This window comes from Branchiostoma lanceolatum, chromosome 3 (genome assembly GCF_035083965.1).
Source record: "Branchiostoma lanceolatum isolate klBraLanc5 chromosome 3, klBraLanc5.hap2, whole genome shotgun sequence".
Lineage (NCBI taxonomy): Eukaryota > Metazoa > Chordata > Leptocardii > Amphioxiformes > Branchiostomatidae > Branchiostoma > Branchiostoma lanceolatum.
This window is the reverse complement of record NC_089724.1, coordinates 14,772,224-14,791,669: the sequence shown is the minus strand read 5'-3', so window position 1 is coordinate 14,791,669 and position 19,446 is coordinate 14,772,224. Positions and strand designations below refer to the sequence as shown.

General features: G+C 39.7%; 2 protein-coding genes across 2 annotated transcripts; one reads left to right on the top strand and one right to left on the bottom strand.

Annotated features, from left to right (window-relative positions):
• The first annotated feature begins 13 nt into the window (after positions 1-13).
• On the top strand, positions 14-4,581 carry LOC136430500 (RING finger protein 145-like). The gene is made up of 3 exons (XM_066421176.1): positions 14-139; positions 1,268-1,467; positions 1,911-4,581. The coding sequence occupies exons 2-3, from the start codon at positions 1,278-1,280 to the stop codon at positions 4,055-4,057; spliced, it is 2,337 nt and encodes a 778-aa protein (XP_066277273.1). The 5' UTR covers positions 14-139; positions 1,268-1,277; the 3' UTR covers positions 4,058-4,581.
• A 246-nt stretch (positions 4,582-4,827) lies between these two features.
• On the bottom strand, positions 4,828-15,752 carry LOC136430502 (glutaredoxin-3-like). The gene is made up of 13 exons (XM_066421179.1): positions 15,630-15,752; positions 14,872-14,980; positions 13,816-13,890; positions 13,530-13,649; positions 10,751-10,835; positions 10,285-10,374; positions 10,015-10,097; positions 9,848-9,909; positions 8,113-8,170; positions 7,654-7,706; positions 7,258-7,297; positions 6,964-7,056; positions 4,828-6,056 (listed from the first exon to the last, which is right to left on the bottom strand). The coding sequence occupies exons 1-13, from the start codon at positions 15,689-15,691 to the stop codon at positions 6,006-6,008; spliced, it is 981 nt and encodes a 326-aa protein (XP_066277276.1). The 5' UTR covers positions 15,692-15,752; the 3' UTR covers positions 4,828-6,005.
• Between the last annotated feature and the right edge of the window lie 3,694 nt (positions 15,753-19,446).

Sequence of the window (19,446 nt, the reverse complement as noted above, 5' to 3'; positions counted from 1 at the left end):
GGTAATTGCAAATCTAGAAAGTTTTTCACAAAAGAACTACAATCTAGCCCAAAGGTCATAAGTTCACTGGTTCCAACATGGCCGCCGATCATGCGGAAGTTCTGTGATCTCAAAGTTCAGGGTCAGTCTTTCGCTCACGGTGAGTACAACAGGGGTGATGTAAAGTGATTTTTATTTTGACGACATACTTCTATATTTTAACGAGTCAATTTTTGTATCCTTGGTGTTAATAAAAGGAACACTGGCGCTGACAGACAGAGCCGCAACCGTGTCGATGACGTCCAGTGAATTATTTTGTTGAAAGCTTGCTTGGTCGGAGACCTTCGTATCTATCCAAAAAGGTTTTAAAGGCCTTTTAAATGTATTTTTAGTATGGAAATTACAATGCAGATCCTATTGAAAAGAAATGAGAGTTTGGGTCCCCTAGTAACTTTCTTTGCAACTGCAGTTTTTATTAACATGATAATATTGTTGTTCACACACAGCACAGTGATTTAATAATGAAATTTGAGACAGCTTGGTATGCAACCTTTATAGGTTTTGATAAAAGAAAGAACGAATTAGATCAGCCAGTTCATCATGGCTTGCCTTTTTGTTTGTTTGTTTGTTTGTTTGTTTGTTTAGATGGCATACACAGTAAACTACCACCATGGCGCAACATACAAGCTCAGTATATCTGGACATATTTATTTGATCCACTCACACCGCCGGCGTGGGAAGGACCCCTACTCTTTTTGATAAGTGTAGTGGGTTCTTAGACATGCTGGAGGTGTGTCTGTCTTCAAACTTCAAGGGACCTCCATCTAATGACCTACTAGTATCACTATCAGATAGAGGGATGTCCCTTAAACCAAAGCTAGGTACTCATATCCACCTGGGTGAAGTGAGGAAAGTGCCTTTCCCAACCTTGGGCACATGTCGGGGGATTCGAATCAAACCCAGGACCTCTAGGCCAAACACTCTAAATACGCCAACACGACGCCACCTGGAATTGCAAAATGCATTGACTTTTGTGAGTAATATGTCAAAGGTAGGGGCACCTCACTTGCAATTGTACACAGTCTATGTCTATCTATACCATACTCGATACAATATCCAGAGGTGTATTTTTTATGCATCAAAGTCCTTTAACTTTGACACATAACCCACATAAGGTATCTTGCTTCGCATGCGCAGTAAACTGTGATACAACTTATTTGGAGCCCTTATCAACTTTCTTAAGAACTGCAGTTGTTTATGAACATGCTGTTGTTTTTTTCACTCACAGCACCAGAACGATGCCTCTAAGACAGTACGTGTCAGGATGGGTGGAGGGGGGAGTGGGTGTGGTCCTGAGGGTCCCCTCCCTGCTGCTACTAGAGGTGCTGTACCTGTGGGAGGACAGTGTCGGCAAATACCTGCCCTACAGGGGGATACACCTGCAGAACTTCAGCTTCCAGTACCTATCATGGAATGCTTGTATACTGGGTGAGTTCAGTGGATAAAGTAAATTGTAAGAAGTGTTTTGGTTACACTTAAACAGATCAAACCTGAATGTGATATGAATGGCTAAAAAAATCAGGTTATCCTCTACTACTTGGTAGAGGAAGCTATCAACAAAGCTCTTCTTCTTCCTTTGTTATCCTCATCTGAGGTGAAGCATGATACTTTTCCAAGTAGTAGCTAGTAGTTCAGTTTGGCCTCACAACAGCTAGCGTTTTCGCTAGCTTAGTAGCAAAATGTAGATTATGGCTATACATGTATGACGTTATGTGGCACAATTTCCTCATGGCATTACATTACTTGTATTTTACTGTTTGATGTACTTGACTACATTGGGTTTTACCATTTTAGTATGATGCAAATTCCTATATGAAAATAGTATAAACACAGTAAACACTACTTATGAACTTCTCTAATTTTGTCCCTAGGTTACATCCTTGCACTGACCATCTTCACCCTGCCCCTCAAGAAGCTCATCCAGCTCTACACCCACATCCTCTCAGCAGTCATACTTCTCCTGAGCCACCTAGCAGCTGGTTCCTACATTGCAGCCGAGCTGGAGCAGGGATATGAGGGGCTGGTGTTCTACAACGATGACAGTTTCCACCGGTTCGTTGTCCACCTCGTGGGGCAAAGCCTGGCGGCGCTGGTGTGTTCCTACCTCATCGGAGACAGAAGATTGTGGCCTTATTCAGCTTCCCTGATTCCTCTCATAGCAAAACTCTGCATGATGCCACTTGGAAGCTTAAAGCTCTTCCACACCTTTGCTGCTTTGTTCACCACCCTAGAAGTGCTGTATTTCATTGCCAAGAACTTGTTCGTGCCATACAACCTAGTGTTGGCAGCACAGAAGTCCGTAAGGGCAGCTACCACTGCGGTTGGTTGGTTCCCTTACATCCTGTACCTATGGAACAAGCTGGCTGTGTCATCTCTGTTTCTGGCATACTGGTGTTTCATATTCGCTGTACAGGTCTATATGTTTCTGGGGAGCATTAACCACCCTGTTCTTGAAGAGGGAACGGTGATACTTCTCCTCGCCAGCATGGCGGAGTGCTGCGGGAGCCCGTACGCACTCCTCGGACTGTGCTTCACCGTGTCGTACGTCGCCCAGCTCATCCTCACCCTGACCAAGCTGTATCTTCAGGGTTTCGAAGCCTTTATGCATGACAACATCATGCACAGAGGAGTCACTGAGGGGCTAACTCTCTTACTACTTGCACTACAGACTGGTCTACTGGAACTCAAGAGTGTACAGAGAACCTTTCTCCTCAGCATTGTCCTATTCATTGTGCTGGCATCTACAATCCAGTCTATGCATGAAATTACCGAGCCCATACTTTTGGCTCTGGGTGCGTCGCAGAATAAAAGCTTTTGGAAGCACCTCCGTTCTATCACCATGTGCCTTTTCCTGCTCACCTTCCCTTTGTACATGACTTTTCTCATCAGTAGCTTCTTTGATGTTGATCTGTGGTTGTTGATCATCATATCCAGCTGTATTCTCACATCTCTACATGCTGTGGCATCTATGTTTATGTATGCACTTTTCATGATCGACGGCTATCGCAACGAACCGTGGGAAAACCTGGACGACATTGTGTACGCTGTTAAGGCAACGTGCAAGACATTGGAATTCATTGTGGCACTGTGTGTCGTGTATTACGGCGCAAAGGAAGCACTGTTTGGGGAGTGGACTTGGATAGGAGCGTCAGTCATCATCGTTCACTGCTACTTCAATGTGTGGCAGCGTGCACAGCAAGGTTGGAAGAGCTTCTTGCTGCGTAGGAAAGCGGTCAGCAACATACAGTCTCTACGGAAAGCAACGGAAGACGAACTGGCACAGCTAAACGACGTGTGCGCCATTTGTTTCCAGGAGTTGAACTCGGCGAGGGTGACACCATGTAGTCATTACTTCCATGGCGCGTGCCTTAGGAAGTGGTTGTATGTGCAGGAAAAGTGTCCCATGTGTCACACGGAAATCAAATTCGAGAGCGACACCCAGGAAGACTTACCCCAAGAAAATCAAAACAATGAGAGGCAACCTGACCCTGAAAATGAGGAGAATGCAGAAGGACTTAGGAACGATGAAAGAGAGGATCCTCCATTGGAAGGACAGGATGAAAACGAAAATGTGGACGACAATGAACCAATGGTTGCTAGAGAAAACAACGATACAAATGAAAACATACCATCTAATGAACCAGACCCACACACTGGAACTATGGTAGACCCTAACGTTGCACAGTTTGAGTTAGAAGAAACAGATACAGACAAGACACTTTCAAATGAAAGACTAGATGTTTCAGATCTTCCCAAAGTACAAGCAGGGGTAGATAATCAAGTAGAAAATGCAAATGTTCATAGGGTAAAGCAAGAAATTGCCAAGAAACCACAGGAGAGAGGTGAATTATATGCTTCATGTCACTGTGCAAGTAATGATAATCTAGAACAGTCACAACTAGACTGGGAGTTTGTAAATGTAGGAAATGTAGATAGCACAGAACCACAGCATGGTGACACACAACCAAGCAATAATGCACAATATGAAGAAAAACAAGATAACAGTGATAAAGGATAGGGCATGTTGCTTGTACATTTGTACACAATAAAAGATTTATCCTTCATAATCTTCTATAGGTAATACTTAGGTGGTTCATTTGCTTTTAAGAACTTGCAAGAAGAGTTTCCTATTTTGCTTCCTAATCATAGATAACAGTGTCCACATACCGTGTGGTACTATAAAATTTCAATGTGTGATCATGTTTTTGGTTCCTTAATACATCAAGTTTTTGTCAGGCCCTAAATTTCAGGGCTAAACAGATGTGTATGGTTAGTTTGTTCAGATTAAAGATATGCATTATATATCATAGGTTTTTCAGATCAATGAGGATAGATATATGAATGTTAAGAATGTCCCTAGGATTTTTGAAATTGTTGAATGATTTTTGTGTGATGCATTTCTACTGGACTAACAGCTTCCAACTTTGTCAGGGACACTCATTATGATCCAGAAAAGAGTTTATTGAAATGTTTTACATCTGAATAGCTATCATGCATCCTTTGTCATCAAGTTTATGTGAAGTAAAATGGACAATGAATGTTCTTGAGTTTTGCTGTTCATTATGATTCCCATCAAGTAGGAAAAAGAACCATTCTACCATCTGGGTTTGAAATATCACAAACAAAAGCAGCCTACATTAAAAACAACTTTGATGGCCCCTTTTATTGTACAGAAAAAATAACTTATAATTGTTTAATTTGAAAGCCGTAGGCATCAAAGGGAAACTGATACAAGGCAGTCTATACATCTTAATTTAGTTGAAAAGAAGACTGACCACATGTACAATGTATGGCTTGATGACTGCCAGTTTTATTCACAAAATGAAAGCGCCTGAAGTTTTGCAAACCGAATCATGCTGCTTTATAAAAGCTATGTTTGGACAAATAATTCTACCTCTAAAAGCTGTGAAGAGAAGCCACAAGCCTCTACTGGAAGTTGATTGAAGATTAAGTTGTCCCCTGTCTAAATTGTTCTAAAATGCTGTAGTGTACATACTGCAATGAAAGCGTCCTTGAATCAACACTATTTAGCACAGCACATAAAAGGAACCAGGTTATAAATAAGTATTTCATGACCAGGTACACTGGTAGTCTGGCATAAATATGAGCAAGATATAACATAAAAGATAAACCTTTATTCCCATACACTGCATGAGCCCAATACACTCTTGTTATGAGTTAACATTTTGACTTGAGAATTACAAACAAATCATGTACATGTAGCTATTTTACGGCTCTTAGTCTAGTGATAACAACTGTGGCCTGTGATGTCAACTGTTACAAAAGATTATAATTGACTGGATAACAAGTGGTCTCATACAGTGTGTTATTTAAACTCTTATTAAGCTATCCGTGTATGTTGTTGTGTAGTTTTTTCTGCAAGTAAATTTCTGCATATATACGTAATATTGTACTATAATATAAGATATTACTAAGATGAAAAATTTTCAACAAAAGTTGCCCTATGCATTTGCCATACATGTAAGTGCACAATCAAATTTCAAGCTTAAGCCCTTAACTTTAATGCAATTTTGAACATATCAGCAAGCAAATGTGTAGTTGTAAGCACTACAATATTGGGTACAAATCTATCAAACTGTAACAAGCACAATTAGGGGGAAACTTTCAATGCAATCTAAATAGCAGACAAGCTGTGTTGAAAAGTTAAGCATTGGGTTGTAATATGTACATCTCTACTTCTACACCACAGTTTTCATGTTGATGTGTCTACTAGCACTACTATAAATCTTGAACGTTTTGCGTTGGTTTCTTTTTTGCAGTGACCACTCTAATGCAAATTCATGACACTGTGACTATGAATCCCTTGTATGACAACTACAGAATTGTTTCAGTTGCAAATTTAAAGCACTGCATGCACCTCCTTTTCCCTCCAATGACAAAATAAAACCAGCGCAAAAGTAAATGAATTTACAGTATCCTTATGCTTCCTACATGTTGTTGGGATGTCATTGTCCGTTCTGTAGTATGGACTCCAGTTCACCAGACTCCTTCAGTTCCTGTAGCACAGAAATAGCACAATGTTTCAAAAAAGTTTCTTGGCATAATGTGAAATAGTACTAGCAAGAAGGACTTATCCTGTCCAGAGTTCGACAAATCCTACTGTCCCAAAAGGGCTAGTACACAGTTATTTCCACTGGCCCAAACCATCTTTTCACTGGCCAAAGATTTTAAAACAGTAACCGATTTCGACCTATGTTTCAATCAAGAAATTAAGCCAATATATATGTGTATACAGACTGATGACTACACATGGAAAATACATGTAGCAATATAATGGCCAGATCAAGCCAGCACACAACAATGTGCACTGACACAATCAGCACTTGAACTGGCCTGGGGCCATATAAAGGATACAGACACAACATCCTTTTAGTGCAGACAGAACAAACAGGCTTAGTAACCTGAGTCTTCTATAGAGGTCAAAGGGTATACAGTGTGGAAAAGGGAAAACAATTCTGTGTTAAGTTTTATACAGCCACAACAAATGTACTGAGTGCCTTGTACCCCTAATCGTATAGTTTTGTATCATAAAGCTACATATAAGTCAGGACATTGATTAAGATTTATATTTTAAGGGTGGGGGAGGGTACTTATAAAACATTACTCCAGGTTACTATTATAAAAGTTAATCATTATCTATGTCAGTAAGTGTGTTGCTGTATGTAAGTATCAAAGTACAGTAGACTGCAATGTCATGAGAAACGTAAGGTCATTAGATAGGAGCTTTTTTTTTAACAAACATACAAAAAAACATTGAATGTATCAACTTAAGACTGGAATTATCATGAGGTTGCACAGAAACATAATCTGATTCTATTTCATTAAGTTGGTACATGTACGTGACTTTTTGTCATGTGACATGCCATTGGCACACTTTGGCAAAGCCAGCCAGGCAACCCTCACCTTCACAATATCCAGTCCACCAATCAGCTCTCCTTTTACATACAGCTGTGGGTAGGTGGGCCAGTTGGAAAACTTCTTCAACCCCTGGCGAACCTATAAATTTGTGGAAATATTCTTCTTATCATCACAAAATATGAAAGCTAATAATTTGAAAAATAGTTACTTATAGTTATAGTTAGATAGAAATTTTCTATGACTAAGACATTATTCTAAAGCATGCAGCACAAAAAAACATGATATTGATGTAGCCCAAGATTTCTTTTCAGAAAAGCTTCCATTTCTTAAAGTACTTGCCTCATCATCTTGCAAGATGTCAAAAGTCTCATACTGCACACTGTAAACAAAATAATGGTCGGATATAAATCAATCATTTACTGTCTCATCTATATACACTTGCTGTTATATAAATTTCCAAAAATGTATCCTTTGAAATATCCAACAAAAACAACAAACAAACAAATGCCAACATTATCAACTTGACCTCTAAATGTTGCAAATTCAAAATAAACAATGCATTGACTTTTAAACATACTTTTCGGTATCACTGAGGTCTGATACTGACAGCTGTTTATAATGTGCATGTAACATACATCCTATCTGTATGTCTAAAACTAGTTTCAATCTATATAATCATGTACCTTTATCTTATTACACCTTACTATCACTAGCAAAGATAATTTTGTGACTCACCTGGTGTCATTGAGAATACCTATTATCTGTTTGCTGAAGCCACATCTTGGTTCCTACATGAACAATATCACATAAAAAAGTTGTTTAAAAAATTGCACTTTTACTGCTGTGTTTATACAAGGAGGTTTAAACCTCCCTTGGTTTATGTTATTTCATAGAAGTAGGAAAACCTTATAACATTTGTACAAACCTTACTGCCTCTCTTCAGAGCTATAATATAGCTAAACAATAATTACAACAAAGGTTTTACTATCGTTTCTGACACTTAACATGCCAATAATGTGTTGCACATGTATACGAGTGTTAGTGTACAATACTGTTTTTCATGTAAACCTACACAAATATCTGAATGAACCAGTGCACCCACATTTAAAAATTAAGAGCATGTGTCAGCTCCAATTCTGGGTGCACAAAAGTGTGCATGCGCCTTGTATGTCAGCCCTGCTCTCAGAAACCTACCTGCCGATTTCCCTTCATGAAGAGAGTGACTTGTCCTTTGTTGATGAGGGTCTTTAGCCTGTAAATCAAAAGTGTATATATTAAACCTTTACATCACAAAAAAAGCATTAAGCTAAACAACAAAATACACATGCAGATAAGGTATAAACAAACACATTCAAATTCAGATATAAACTAGAGTTCCACGAACACATTATCTTCGCCAAATAATCAAGGCTTATTGTGGAGAGTGATTAATATTTACATGCTTATTACCCCCTGCAAACTTGATCATACACCATACCGTTTGAAAGTTATGATGGGGGGGGGGGGGGGGGGGTTGAGTCCAGTCTAGATTGGGATAAAAATCATTTGGTGGTACAGGACTAGTATATGTGTATACAGTGTGCTGATATATGTTATAACTGGTCATCAAAAACATTGAAAGTTATAATTAAATGGTACAGTCAATATATATGAATAGAATAAATCTTAATTCCATATCATACACATATTGCAAGACATAGTACATGTTACTTTTCCATACGGTGCTAGGTAATACCTAGCAGTGGTGCAGTTTTGGTGCAGTGTACTCTCTGAGCAGAGGAGTGGGTCCCGCTGGTTATTCACATGTTTTTAGGTGTTTTGTAAGGCTTTCTATTTTGTTCCCTTTCTGTTATGTCTCAACCCGTGTGTTGGACTTGTAGTGAGACTGCCCCATTTGTTTATTTATGTACCCCATCTGTTTATTTATACTTCCAGGCAAGGCTTTCTGCTGGCCTGTTTCGGGAACACTGTCACATGCCCCATTATGGAATGTAATGGATTTACAATTATCCTTACTAATTATGCAGATTAGCTCCTGTTTTCTATAATTAGACATCGATTGTGTAAAGCACCATCTGAGCTCTCTAGATACAAAACTTCACGACGATCTCTTCACCCATCCTCAAGTAATACGTGTCCGAATGTCAAAACAAAAACACCCACTGCAGTTCTAAACAAGCCGCTAGGGGGCCCAAACTTACAGAACTTACTTCTTGTGGCATGAACTATCTACCACACAAATATCATGACCATAGCACTTTCAGAAAATATGCCACTAAATTTTGAAGCTCCGCTGCAGTACCTTAGGTACTCGCTAGAAGGCCCATTATCCAACTTGACCTTCCTTTTCGTAAACCCTACCCATCCACTAAATATCATACAGATCCATCTACAGCTTGTTGAGTTATGTTGTCCACAAGAAATACACATCCACACAAAGCCCGCTGCAGTACCGACGGAAAAGGCCAGAACCATTTTTGAACTTGACCTCCGTTTATACAACATCTACACACCTGCAAAAAATCATGAAGATCCATCAACGTTTCCGTCACTTTTTTTGCCTACATACAAACGCACAAAAATTAAAAGTCCGCTGCAGTACTGTTGAAAAACGCAAGGTGAACCATTTTTGAACTTGACCTTCCTTTGCATAACCACTACACATCTACCAAAAATCATAAAGATTCATCAAAGGTTTCTTGAGTTATGCTCTTGACATACATAAAGACCCACCAAACAGCTGGCTCAACCAAAAACATAATCTACCCCGAGTACTATAGTACTCGGCCAAGATAAAAATGATTCAGCAAAAACAGGATAAAGAATTAATAAACACAACAAACAAACGGCACCGAAAACATAACCTTCAAGTATGGGCATACAATGTCTTGCTTGTACATCCCCGCATGTGAGGGTATTACTACAGTACCTGTCCTCCAGTGTCTCTGTTTTAGGTAAGGCTGTTGCTAAGTCTCCGCTCTCTGCCATTTCCTGTGGACAAGAATATCACAAGTTAAGAATTCAGAGATGCTGGAAATCAAAACACAAACAACATTCAAGTATATCATTATTTTGCAACAAAACAACTAAATGTACCTTTATAATGTCCAAGCCACCAAGGAGTTCCCCATTTGCATAAAGCTGAGGGAAAGTGGGCCAATTGGAGAAGGTCTTAAGTCCTGAAACAACAAAATACGTAAATCTTCAAGCAAGTCAAGTGTGGCTATAAAGAAATATGTACATTTAAGGCCTATTCAAAACAACAGTAACTGTTTCAACGAAAAAGAAGTGTTTCCCTACCAGTGTATTTAGCCCTTTGAGGTTATATGATAAATTCAGCCATGCAATCATCTTTTAATTCCATACCTTGCCTGACTTCGTCGTCTGCCAGTATGTTGAAGTAACTAAACCTGACTTTCTGTCCACTCAGAAGGTCGATCATCTTTCGGCTGAAACCTGCAGAAACAATAACAGATATCTATATATTCTAATAGAATCTATACAATAGAGTCAAACAATATATTTGAAATAGACTCTGGATCTATACAATGTACAACCAAACGATAGCTGTCATATTTTCATGAAAGCTGTTTTGTAATAATTCAGTTGTCAGTACCACGGACAAGACTAGAACAACTATGAGAGCAGAACACTGAACTATAGCAGTGCTATTTGTCTGTTGTCATCTACATAATTCATGACACTTTGATATTATTGTCTCTGTACATCAATATGTTAAGCACATAATGTAATACTTGAACACTGACAAAAAGGACATTTTTTGAATATCAAAATTTTACAATAATTATATATGTAGACTCAGGCAACTTACCACACCGAGGGGTTTCAGGTGTTCCTTTCATAAACAGCATGACAGGAGCTGAGTTGACAAGCTTCTTCAACCTAGAGTTTAAGTCCTGAAAAACATTAACATCACATGATTACCCTGTATACCCACATGTAGTACTATCATACATGTCAGATAAGTGTAGGGAATGGGATGTACTTAGGCAGCACCTTTAGGCTGCAGAGCACAGTATTTATGGTCAATAGTAGTAGTTCTGGTATCTGTATCTATATAGCCAGCATAAAGTACAGTGTAGTGTGACACAGCACTTGAAATATATATATCTGTGCATGACAGCAAGGTGGAAACTGTGCTGAATGGTACAGGAATAACTTCATTCACAGGCCTCGAAATTAATTTTTTTCCCTATTGTCCCTGAATTGTCCCGAAAGTGGATTTCAACTGTCCCGAAAGTGTCCCGAAGTGTCCCAACCAGGGCCAAAGATGTGAACTTAGTGGGGGGTCTGGATTAAGTTCCAGAGGTTCATGTTCAGCTTAGAACCTATACTCAAGTCTGAACCTAAACTCAAGCCATGGCATATGTGTGTTAGAAATTTTTTTTTCAGTTTTTAAAAAATCAATACCTTTCCCTAATTGAGTAAAATTTCAAATATGGCAAAAGTACTTAATTTTGCCCCGAGAAAGAATAAATCACGATACTGTATTTAATCTATCATATTATCGGGCAATATTGACATTTGAAACTGCAGTTTCAGCGCTCGTGAGTGCGACTCTCATACAACATGTATGCGACCAGTTTTTTGAGAATGCGACTAGATTTAAAATCACGGTCACACGGTGCGACAATAAAAAATTCAGACCTGCGGCAGGATAATGGCTGCAGAACTAAGCGGTAAGCTGAAAATATTTAGGTAATTTCCTACCCTACCGTGAAAATCGTCGGTTAATTTTCTATCATGTTCCCACGACCGCGGTACAAAAACTATCCGTTCCTAGTGGCAAAATTACCCATAGAAATAAAGGATATAAGTTACTCTTCTTTGTGATGTATTTGTTTGATTTGTAAAATGTTTCAAACGCCAGAATTTTCCGATGAAAGTGAGCGCTAGCGGCTGTGCGCTTCTGGACGGCCGCCATGATGTTTTTAGACCGCAGCAGAATGACAGGCCCGTTTCCTGCTGTCATTTTTACACCTGTTGAATCGATAGTTTTTACGATCAAAAATCAATAAATCAATTCAAGTGGAGTTTTATCCCCGCAAATATTAAATTTTCTTTTTGTTACCGGTATCATTTCAAAGCTCATGATCTGCCCGTCATTATGGTGCTATTTTCATTTTGCTGCGGTCTAAAATGAATCACAAAGCTTTTTCCGTGCGGTCAGCCTGTCATTGGATGGCCGCGCCGCGCGGTCCTGACGCGCCAAATTTGAACTGCGCGTTTCAAAGGAACCGAAGATATTTGGCTGGGCCGGCACAAACAAATAATTTTTGATACTATTGAGCAAGAATTTCAAGGATATTTAAGTATTTTGGATTGTTTATAGACAGAGGGTGGGGGTTGAAAAAATGCCTGTAAAAATGTTGAACTTGATGCCAGCAGTGAAGTTTCAAATTATGGAATTTGACTTTATTTGTTTTGGTCATGAAACCAATAGATAAGTTTTAGAGTTATCTATTTGTTTATCATTTAATGTTATGTGAATCATTACTTGCCTTGTTCCAAGTAAAAAATACCATTGTGTATTTTTCAACTTGTCGAACTTGAGGCACCGTGACCCCCGGATAGGGGCCAGCCGGAGAACCTATGCCCAATTTTTCTAAAAATCCGTCATACTAGTATCATTTAGCATGTAGGAAGGTATTGAATGAATTGAATTGCCAAATGTAGGCTTTCGTCTTTTATGATCTATTCAGATACTTTATTCCCGGTTGTTAACATTGATTAATACTATTAATAGGAGTATTACTTGGTATGACCAAGACTTTTGCTTGTTCTTCCAACTTTTTGTAGTGGTGCTCCTAGATTTTTGCTGGTGCTCCTAGGTCTAAAAGTTAGTCTGGAGCCCTGAGTTTCACAAATTCTCGTTAGAGGGCGTTGTGTCGTTCTCGCGTGTTATTGCGAGATTTAGCGAGGGTTCGCAAAAAATTTCAAGATGGCCGGTATTTGTATTTATTCTTCGCCAAATGGCCGAAATCGCGGGAGTTTTTATTGATTTTTCGGCGTTTTTAGGCACAACTTAACACGTTGACTACGGATGGAACTATTTAATAAACATTTCCCAATGGAAATGGGGACATCTTTACCGCAAAATCTTCCGCTGAATCGAGTTCCTCCATGACGGGGACTGACTCAGAATTTTCTGATTGTCCCGAAATAGTCCCGAAACGTGAGTTGAATTGTCCCAAACCCAAATTCTACTGTCCTCGGGACATCGGGACATGGTTAGTTTCGAGGCCTGCATTCAATAAGTCAGTTTAATTCTTTTTCACACATTTTGAAGCTTGTACTTGTACCCTGAACTCAAATCATATTTCACTATTTTACCTTTCTTGAGCACCCAACTACGTCAAGCTTCTCACTTTGGGGTCCTTAACTAGTAGTCCTTAACCATGTAAATCTCTATAGGCAAAATACTGTGCTCTGTATATATATGCTACCTTAAAAGAAGATGCTACCTTAAAAGAAGATGCTTGTTCTGTTGTACTTTTTACTTGCCATGATATTGTATAAGCAAGCCTACACAAACTACTTGTATGTTATGATGACTCAGAAGAAAGCCTGAACATGCATATGGTACTGACCTCTTTAGGAGCTGCAGCTGCTGTGGTTGAAGGTAAGACAGCAGCTGATGCCAGAGTCTGCACCTTCTTAGTCAGCTCTGGGGCGTGGGCTCCGTCCAACCTGTCTATCTTCTGTTGATTCTGAAATGTCAACAAAGTACACCATCAGATGATATGTATTTGCAAAATCATAAGTTGATATGATTAATTTGAATACAAGGAAACTGTCTGCTGTTATAACTACAGTAAGATCCTTCAAAATCTTAAAATGATACTGAAATCTTATAATTTTCCTCCTCCTCCTCACCTTGATGAAAACGAATGTTGGTACAGCCACAACTTCATAACGCTCAGATATCTCAGGTACTGCCTCCGCCTCAACCTGTATAAGCATAGAAACAGCCTGGGTCACTTTTGAAGGTTGTGTAACAACATTTCCAGACCTTAACGAGAATCAAATTAACTACCAAGTACAAGATTAGTAGTACTGTACAGCAGATCAATAGTATAAGAATTTGACAACTAGAAAGGCAACATTTGCAAGCAAACGCAGCATATTTCACTCCCTTTCTCTCCCCATGCAAAAAAATTGACTGGTATTTTTCAGAAATGGACCATCTGCAAGTTACTTTTACCCTTACATAGACTGTCTTAACAGAATTTTCTATATATGCCCCCCCCATGAAACAATGGACTCTGCAATTTATGATAGTTAAATTCCTTCAGAAAACAAGACTGTGCCATCCAATAAATCATTATTGAATGTACAAGCAGCTACATCCATAGAGGATGACGTAATGAAAACAGTCAGCCTGATTGGCTGCTGACTGGTGCGGTTATTCATATGACTGAGCCTGGCCAATCAGGCTGACTGTTTTCATTACGTCATCCTCTATGGAGATTCAAGGAAAATGGCCGCCCGGTACTGCTCTCTATTGACTATAGTGCACTATTATAGTGTCTGGCCGTGCTGTGAGTTAACTTGGACTTTCCGGCGTTGCTTAAGTGCCCGAAAACGCAGGTAAGGGCGTTAGGAGTTCAGGGAGACTAAGCATCCGGCCCGTCGTCAAAGTTAAACGGCCGTAAAAAAATTTTTAGGAAGTGAAATTGTGTCGTGCCCCACGACTAAGAAGGGATAGTATATGTAATATCAAGCAAAAACTCCCTTCGTTAGTCGCCACGGCTACTACATCCATGTATGCCAAAATCTACACAAAATGACACATCCCAAATGTTTCAAAAAGCTTATAGCATTAATTCATTTTAGCTGTGTATTTCTGGGACCTGACAACATATATGTACATGGAGGCATATTTTTAGTGATGACAAAGATGTAACAGGAAGCTTTATGAACTTGACTGACCTTGACAAACTTGACCTGCAGATGTTCTTTGGCGAGTTCTGCCATAACGTCGTTCATCTGTGCACACTGTGGGGCCCACTCCGCCCAGAAGTGAACAACAACCAGTGAACTGTACACGGAAAAAACATAACATTAGCAGTTCAATCATCTAACAGTGGCAAGCTAGGTTTGCTTCATTATAGTTATCAGCACTAGTCTTGTGTCACCAAGTGTGAAATCCACTACCGTAAAAATGGAAATGTTTGCAATAGTTTTATGTTTGCAGTTTTCGCGGTTACCTTTTCACCACGAACATTTCCACCTTTAACAGTAAATCCCTGCATGTTAATTTGAACTGTGAACTGAAAACCACCGCAAAACCTCATTTTTTTCCCTGCCGAATATTTCCTCTTTTACAGTATAATTTTCATAGACATCCATGTGTCTGTGCCTTCTTGTCACCAAGAAAACACACTTGTGCCACAATGATATGTACGATTTAGACGCTCTTACAACATTTGCTGAATACAAAACTCAGCTAAGGATAGATATGTCAAGTTATGTTCTTGGTCACACGAAAATACGTTTAAAACACCATCATTTTTCTTGAGCGCACATGAGAAAGTCTGCATGCGTGATTAAAAAAAAGCTTGTCTTGGTAACGTTATATAATCATTTCGCGTTAAACGAGGAGTTTAAGCGCAACACAGGGTTGGCAACCTCACAAAATACTTGTGTATCTACTTGGCTAAGTATCTATATGGTGACTATACACTTACCTGGCGGCATTTTTGACAATTTCGTCAAACTCAGCCAGACTTTTTCCATCGACGACGGCCATCTTGTATGGAGGTTTCAGCAAAGGATGGTGGGTAATGTGGGATGGTTCATTAGCGGCGGAGGAGGGTAGACTACACAAAAATTCTGTTTGCTAAAAAGACAAATGAAATACTTATCATATTGTAGTAAAAATTCGTCAGATGTGGCCCATGGGGGATACACTAGAAATTTTAGTTTTCTTTCCCCGTTGCTATCCGTTCAAAAAATAATGATTTGACTTCCATCAACTAAGGCTAAGTACATAAAAGTCCACCATTGTATGAATGGATGAATTGTATGACACATACAGGAAAATATTAAATACGAATTTAGCTCCACGTCCTAACTAACGCGTGTGCTTTTAGTTTTCGCACCCATCAATGCCAAACCCACTGAATGGAACGATCCACTTTCTTGATAACGTTACGTCAGTGGTTGCTTAGCTCGAATACGGTATTGGGAGCTGAAAATTACCCTTGCACGTACAGTATAATGTGGCGTTATGATAAAATGGGCAGACTCCGGCAAGATGTACTTGAATTGACAGGTAACATGGTAGACATTAAACCTACATCCATCTTTATTATCAAGTCTCGCGAGAGAATAACATATGCTCAGCTCTATAAACAGTTACACCTGTACTTTACCTGGGACTTTCCACTACGTCACAGGTTCAGTCAGGCGAGGTCACGTGACCGAAACTACAGGTACAAAGAGTCTCGTTGGTCCGGAATAACCCGACCTGCTACCATTGGCTAAGGCCTTCTGTGGGTCATAGGTTCAACCAATAGGCACAAGGGTGACATCACACTTGGGGATATTTTCGACTGAATACTATCAATACTACAGTTCAAAAGCAAAGACCTTACCTGGGCCTGTCTTTCCAGCACCTGCAAGACCACTGGCGACACCAGTTGTGAAACTACGGCTACAAACATGGAGGAAGACACGAGCAAGTGTGTAGTTGTTCGTGGGTTCCCAATAGTTGATGGAGAACAGTTAGAAAGTCTCAAAGACAAGTTACAAATTTATTTTCAAAGCGTCAAGGACTCCGGTGGTGGGGACGTGGATCACTTGGAGCTGATAGAACCTGGAGTGATGAAGATTCAGTTTGGTGAAGGAGAAGGCAAGTGTCTTTTTTCCCCCAATCATTTGGGGACCAAGACTTATACATGTGGGGAAGTACTGTACGTGTACATGTATAATGGGTGTGGCTAACTGTAGCTGCAGCTGGAAGTGCATTGTTCGTGGTTTCATCCCCTCATATGATGTGAGTTCTGCGGTGCAATTTGATGCTGCCAATGTCTCTCTTCGTCTCTACTAAGCTAAGAAACTTTTGTGTCCTCTGTATGGATTGGTACTGACAAGTCAGTCATGAATTCTACTGAGTTTGTTTTGATGTTGCATTTATTAAGTATGTAAATATATGTAAGTATGCTCCACTACACCTGAAAGTATTTGCTATGCAGAACATGGTAGACTTGGTGGGGAAGCTGATACGTGTTTTTCACGGTTTCGTTGCCACGTATGTAACGTTGGGTAACCTAAATTCGCGGGGTACTTAAATTCGGGATTTTTCGAAAACGGGGTATTTAGGGATATGTGCTAGATGCAACATAAGTAATACCGCTAGAAATGCAAACCTGCCAGACTTACGTATTCAGAACACTGTCTGAAAAGCTTCGATAAGCATGGATTATAAGGCGACGAGGTCAAAAACTCTCCGTCCCTTATTGGAACAGTCTGAGGGCTTCGTGGGAGAATTACACAACATGGTTGTCGGCTGGTTTATAAGAAAAATGTCACATCCGCTTTCTGCTCAACACAATTATTTACAAGACAACTTATTACAATCTCTTTTGCTAACCTGCAACTGGATTCTAAGTGTGATCAATCATCAAAACTCCTCTCTGTTGCTACAACCTACGGCACGTGTATTTTCCCGCCGCCATATTGTTAACCAGAATCCTGTTGTCAAGCAGACGACAAAGGTTTGTGAGGAACACATTTTGTCTAAATGCTGCGTGTGATAGTGGACTGAGGAAGATATTTTCCTCAAAGTTTGCTCCTAACACAACAAGGAACACATGGACATAGTAGTATTACCATTGCTACGGTATCCAGCTAACTTCCCATGAATAATGTAACGTTACACGTTGCCCGATGATGACGATGGGCCGACTTTGAGTGAAGTTCTACCGACTCAACACACGGGTTGTACCCGAACTGGCCTGATGTGTGCGGTACGGCCGTTTTTTCGTGTATTTTTTTTACTTGGACACGTCTATATCCATAGCACTCTCCTCAAGCCAAGGATGGAACGAATAGCTGCTGTATAAAATGTGATTAGCGGTAAGATATTCAAGACGAATCTTCTCTCCCGAATTAATGTGCCCCCCTGTCCGACAGCACCGTAATTGTGCGTGCGGCGGACGGTAGTTTCAAGTTGAAATATTATGGTGTCAGCACGACTAGAGACAAAATCTACCATATATATGATTAGTGCAAAGATAGTACATGATACTGACAGAATGATAGAAAGAAAGGATGGTTTATTGTTCTGCTAGATTGATTTCAGTCAACCATTATCGGAAAAATCCCGAATTTATGTTACCCAACGTTACACATGAACGCCAGCTAGACAAATTTCAATGAGTAAAGGAATATCGGCTTCTTTGTCGGCTGACGTTGCATGCAGTGGACAAGCAACAGTACCTGCTATCATATTGCCGGTGCGTCACGCACACCGAAACATACTTGTGAGGCTATCATGGCAGCGAAACTATAAACAAGTCCAGTCGGGCGGTTATGTTTGTTTATCGCTTCAGCTTCAACCGTGACGACTCAGGAACTTTGGACTCGACATACATTGTATAACGTTAGTGGCAGCTAAAATAAATAAAACGTCTCCACTCCACAACCAAACATTTGCTGGATTGAAACTTGCAACAAAAACTCACAAGTTTCAGGTTATAGTCGCGTGGCTATAAATCAACTGAACCAAGAATATATCTTTATTCACGCTTTTTGCGTCTGCTGCCCGTACCGGATCCCGGATGTCATGTGGGTCCAGACAAACGACGATGAACAAGAAAAACGATGAACTTACTTTATCAATTTGAAATTTTTTGTTAAGGACAGTTCATGAAAAGCCACCAAGTTTGGTGGCTCTCGCGTAAGCCGTTCATTAGTGATGCAACATGAAATTTGGTGTTGGCCTCAAAAATCCCCTCCCGGTCTAAATAGGAATAGTTCAAGAAGCGGTCCTTCTGATCTTTTTGCATAGATTACGATAATGAACGGGAATTATTCATATCTAAAGATGCCAAAACATTCCTCTTGCATTAATGAAGCAATGTATGGATAACAATCAGCGAAAAAAGTGGAAAGGAAGATTTTACTGAACAAAACATTTTGGGGTCATTTTTGACCCCGCTCAGTCATTTTAGTCGCAAAAATAGGTTCGGGTGTTTGAGGGTTAATGTTTTCATGCTGCAAAAATCATGCATATAAGTAAGGAAGATAAGACATGATCTGTAGATAGTGGGGTGACCTTTTAATTTCAAAGCCAGAAGCCTAGTAAAAAAGTTACTGTTATGATTTCTGGTGTAGGTAAGCGCTAGGAATTCATTAACTTAACATGTTCCATAATTAAAAGCCATCAACTCTATCTTGGCTTGTACATGTACTTCCTTTAATCGTGTATGGTCTTTTGATTTCACCCCAAGTCGACATATTGTAGCTAACAAAATGTTTTATACATATATGTACAGCTAC